Raw genomic sequence first — 3,434 nt, 5'->3', positions numbered from 1 at the left:
CTGTACTTGAACACCGACATGCACCACCCACTCACCCTGTACTTGAACACTGACAGACACCGTAACACCGACACGCAGAACCCACTCACCCTGTACTTGAACACTGACAGACACCGTAACACCGACACGCACCACCCACTCACCCTGTACTTGAACACTGACAGACACCGTAACACCGACACGCACCACCCACTCACCCTGTACTTGAACACTGACAGACACCGTAACACTGACACGCACCACACACTCACTCTGCACTTGAACACTGACAGACACCGTAACACTGACACTCAGCGCCACGCACTCACCCTGTACTTGAACACTGACAGACACCGTAACACTGACACTCAGCGCCACGCACTCACCCTGTACTTGTCGATTTCCTGCTGCAGTCGCAGCTTCATTGCGTTCGGCCGCTTGGCTTCCTCGTCTGCTTCCGCGACCTTCAGCTTGTCGAACCACACCGTAAGGAACTCCTCAAACCTGTACGTCTTGCTCCTGTAAAGCCCAACGTACCCGTAAGTAATTGTACTCAAGTAAAATGACACACGCGTCATTTTACTCACGTGTGCGGCGGATTTTCGTTGAGTAATTTGACGCATGCGTCATTTTACTCACGTGTGCGGCGGATTTTCGTTGAGTAATTTGACGCATATGCATCAAGAAACTCAATATCAAACGCGTTTGATCATTTTTGACTCAAGCGTCATTTTACTCAACGTGTGCGCGCTAGCTGAGTAAATTTACTCAAAATTGGTACTCACAGCGCATGCGTTTAAATCATTGTGCGCCCAGTATTGGCTGCGCACAGTCACGTGATCTGCATTACCACTTATACCTTGAGTAATTTTACTCACGTGTGCAGCGAACGCTGAAAATATTACGCGTGAGTATTTTGACGCATGCATCATTTTACTTGAGTAAAATTACTCACGTGTGCGCCGGGCTTTACACATGCACGGAGGGGCGTCATGCAGGCTCGATAGCTGACATTGTCCCCGAAAATCACGCGCAAAATCTAGTGACACTGCCTGTAATATGCTTGGCCTAGCAACAAGTCTGCCTTAAACTTCTGGCGAAAATTTCACTCCTGTAACACTACATGTAGGATTTGGCTTAGCACCTGCTCTAAACTTCTAAAAATGTCGCTCTTGTAACATGCACCCACGCGTGACGTGAGTCTAAATAGCAATGTCCCCAAAAATCACGCGCAAAATCTAGTGACACTGCCTGTAATATTCTTACGTGAACAGGTGAAGGATGTGGCTTAGCAACAAATCTGGCTTAAACTTGCATGTAAAATGTCACTTTTGTAACATGCACCCACGGCCGGCATGGGGCTAAATAGCAATGTTTCCGAAAAATTACGCTCAAAATGTCACTCCGGTAACACGCTTACATGTAGGACGTCGCTTAGCAACAATCTACCCCAAAACTTGTGGCCAAAATGTGCCAGCAGTGCAAGACAACAGTAATACTACACAACATAGACGGACCATACTATGCTGTACTGCACAGTACCGTAACGTACTGTAATTTACCGTAACGTACCGTACTATACTCTAGTGTCTCAAATATCACGAGTTTTGAACGACACTCAACTTCAATAGTTACGGCATTTCAGAATCAGGGCATCATGAAACTACCCGTGATGTTTCTGACAATGACCCCGCCACCGCCCATCCACCCAAAAATACACCCGCCCACCCAACACAGCGCCCAGCCCCCCACCGGTGCCCGCACCTGAATGAGATCCAGTCTTCAGTGACTAGCTCCTGCAGGCCAGCGTTGAACTCCTCGTACTGGCCCCAAGTGTTCTCATAGTGCTCCAGATTCTGCTTGACCTCATCGAACACCTTCAACTCCGGCTCCGTCATGCCAAAGTGCTCGCAGTCGACTCTGCAACGTCACACCACAGTCGTAAACTCGCGCAAGGAAGAGGGGGAGACTCCGGTGGGATACAGGGGGAAGGCAGGCAACACCGTAGGAACGTGAAGATGTACGTACGCTGTTGTGACTAGAGCATTTTTTGTCGAATATTGCTGTGAATGCACACGTTGCATTATGTTTCACCTGTTTATTTAAATTAGACGGTTAATGCATTACGTACATGCCCTTATCTCTAGTGTTTAAATAAAACTGGACCATAAAAATGTACTTATGTGTACTTTTGATTGGGGTTTTATATAAACTAAACCATGAGAATGCACACTTGAATTTATCGTTTTTTTCCCCGATTTTTATATAAACCAGACCATGAATACACATTTGAATTTATCTTTTTTTTCCACATTTTTATATAAATGAGACCATTAATGCTGTTACTCCCGCGGTTTTTATACACAGAATTAGACCACAAACGCGCAATTACATGATCTTGTCTCTCGTCTCGACCAACTCTGTGAACTCTAGTCTCTTCTCCTTGATAAACTCCAGAGCCTTCATGGCCTTCCTCGGGTCTCCATCTAGACTTTCCTCCTTCGGCTTCAGCTGGTGCCACCTGGCGGCGAAGCGGTCCATCGTCTGCCGGAAGGCTTCCAGGCGAGACTCCGTGTTGCCCTTGAGCACTTCCATCTGCATAGTTACGTACATTTACGCCGCCGGTAATTAGTTGTTTAATTAACAAGTAATTGATTGTACGAGATTAATTAGTTCGACTGTAGATCATTTCTTCGAGGTTCATTCTAAACGTCAGGCAAAGTGAGCCAATAATAGAATAGGTATGAAATATGAACAGAATAAATACCAATATATACATATATAATATATATATATATGATTATGATACATGGTAACTGATGTCTGTGGTGCAGCTTACAGGTGCCGTATATTTATATATCGATGAGATATTGTTAATAGTGTTTATAAGTTGGTTATAGTGTTAATAGTTCATCTATTGTTGTGCTTAGGGAACCCTTATTGGTATTTATATATACAGTATATATATATATCATGCACCACAGTTACATAGGTAACTATTGATCCATTTACAGCACTTCGTTGCACACTATTAACTATAATTAGCTGTGTCTAGCAGCATGCATGAGCTTCCAGCAGTGGAGCGTAGGTTTGCGATTCACACACCTGCTCCTTGATCATGAGTTCGTGACTCTCCAGCATGAGCTCAAACTTGTCCCAGCGTGCTCGCAGCGTGTCCATCTCACCGACGCCCCCACCAGCCACCTTCCGCAGCAGTCTGTTCTTAGTGTCCGTCTTCTCAAACAGTGGCTTGATCTGAGAGAAGTAGCAAGACGGCGAAGTAAATAAAACACGTGGGCATGTATATCTATCTGTATCTATATATATATATCTATAAACCTATACATGTATATCTATATGTATATCTATATATATATATCTATAAATCTATACATGTATATCTACATGTATATATCTATATGTATATCTATAAATCTATACATGTATATCTATAT

General features: G+C 44.1%; 1 protein-coding gene across 1 annotated transcript in view; it reads right to left on the bottom strand.

Annotated features, from left to right (window-relative positions):
* The window catches only part of LOC106815510 (cytoplasmic dynein 2 heavy chain 1-like), a 52,164-nt gene that overhangs the window by 22,280 nt on the left and 26,450 nt on the right, over positions 1 to 3,434 (bottom strand). The window contains exons 20-22 of the mRNA XM_014819973.1: positions 2,372 to 2,574; positions 1,744 to 1,899; positions 366 to 498 (exon numbers count right to left, since the gene is read on the bottom strand). Coding sequence (XP_014675459.1) covers positions 366 to 498; positions 1,744 to 1,899; positions 2,372 to 2,574 — 492 coding nt within the window. The remainder of the gene's footprint in view (positions 1 to 365; positions 499 to 1,743; positions 1,900 to 2,371; positions 2,575 to 3,434) is intronic.

This window comes from Priapulus caudatus, unplaced genomic scaffold (genome assembly GCF_000485595.1).
Source record: "Priapulus caudatus unplaced genomic scaffold, Priapulus_caudatus-5.0.1 Scaffold1134, whole genome shotgun sequence".
In the NCBI taxonomy this organism is placed as follows: Eukaryota; Metazoa; Priapulida; class Priapulimorpha; order Priapulimorphida; family Priapulidae; genus Priapulus; species Priapulus caudatus.
The sequence above is the reverse complement of the archived record's forward strand: the minus strand, read 5'-3'. Positions and strand labels throughout refer to the sequence as shown.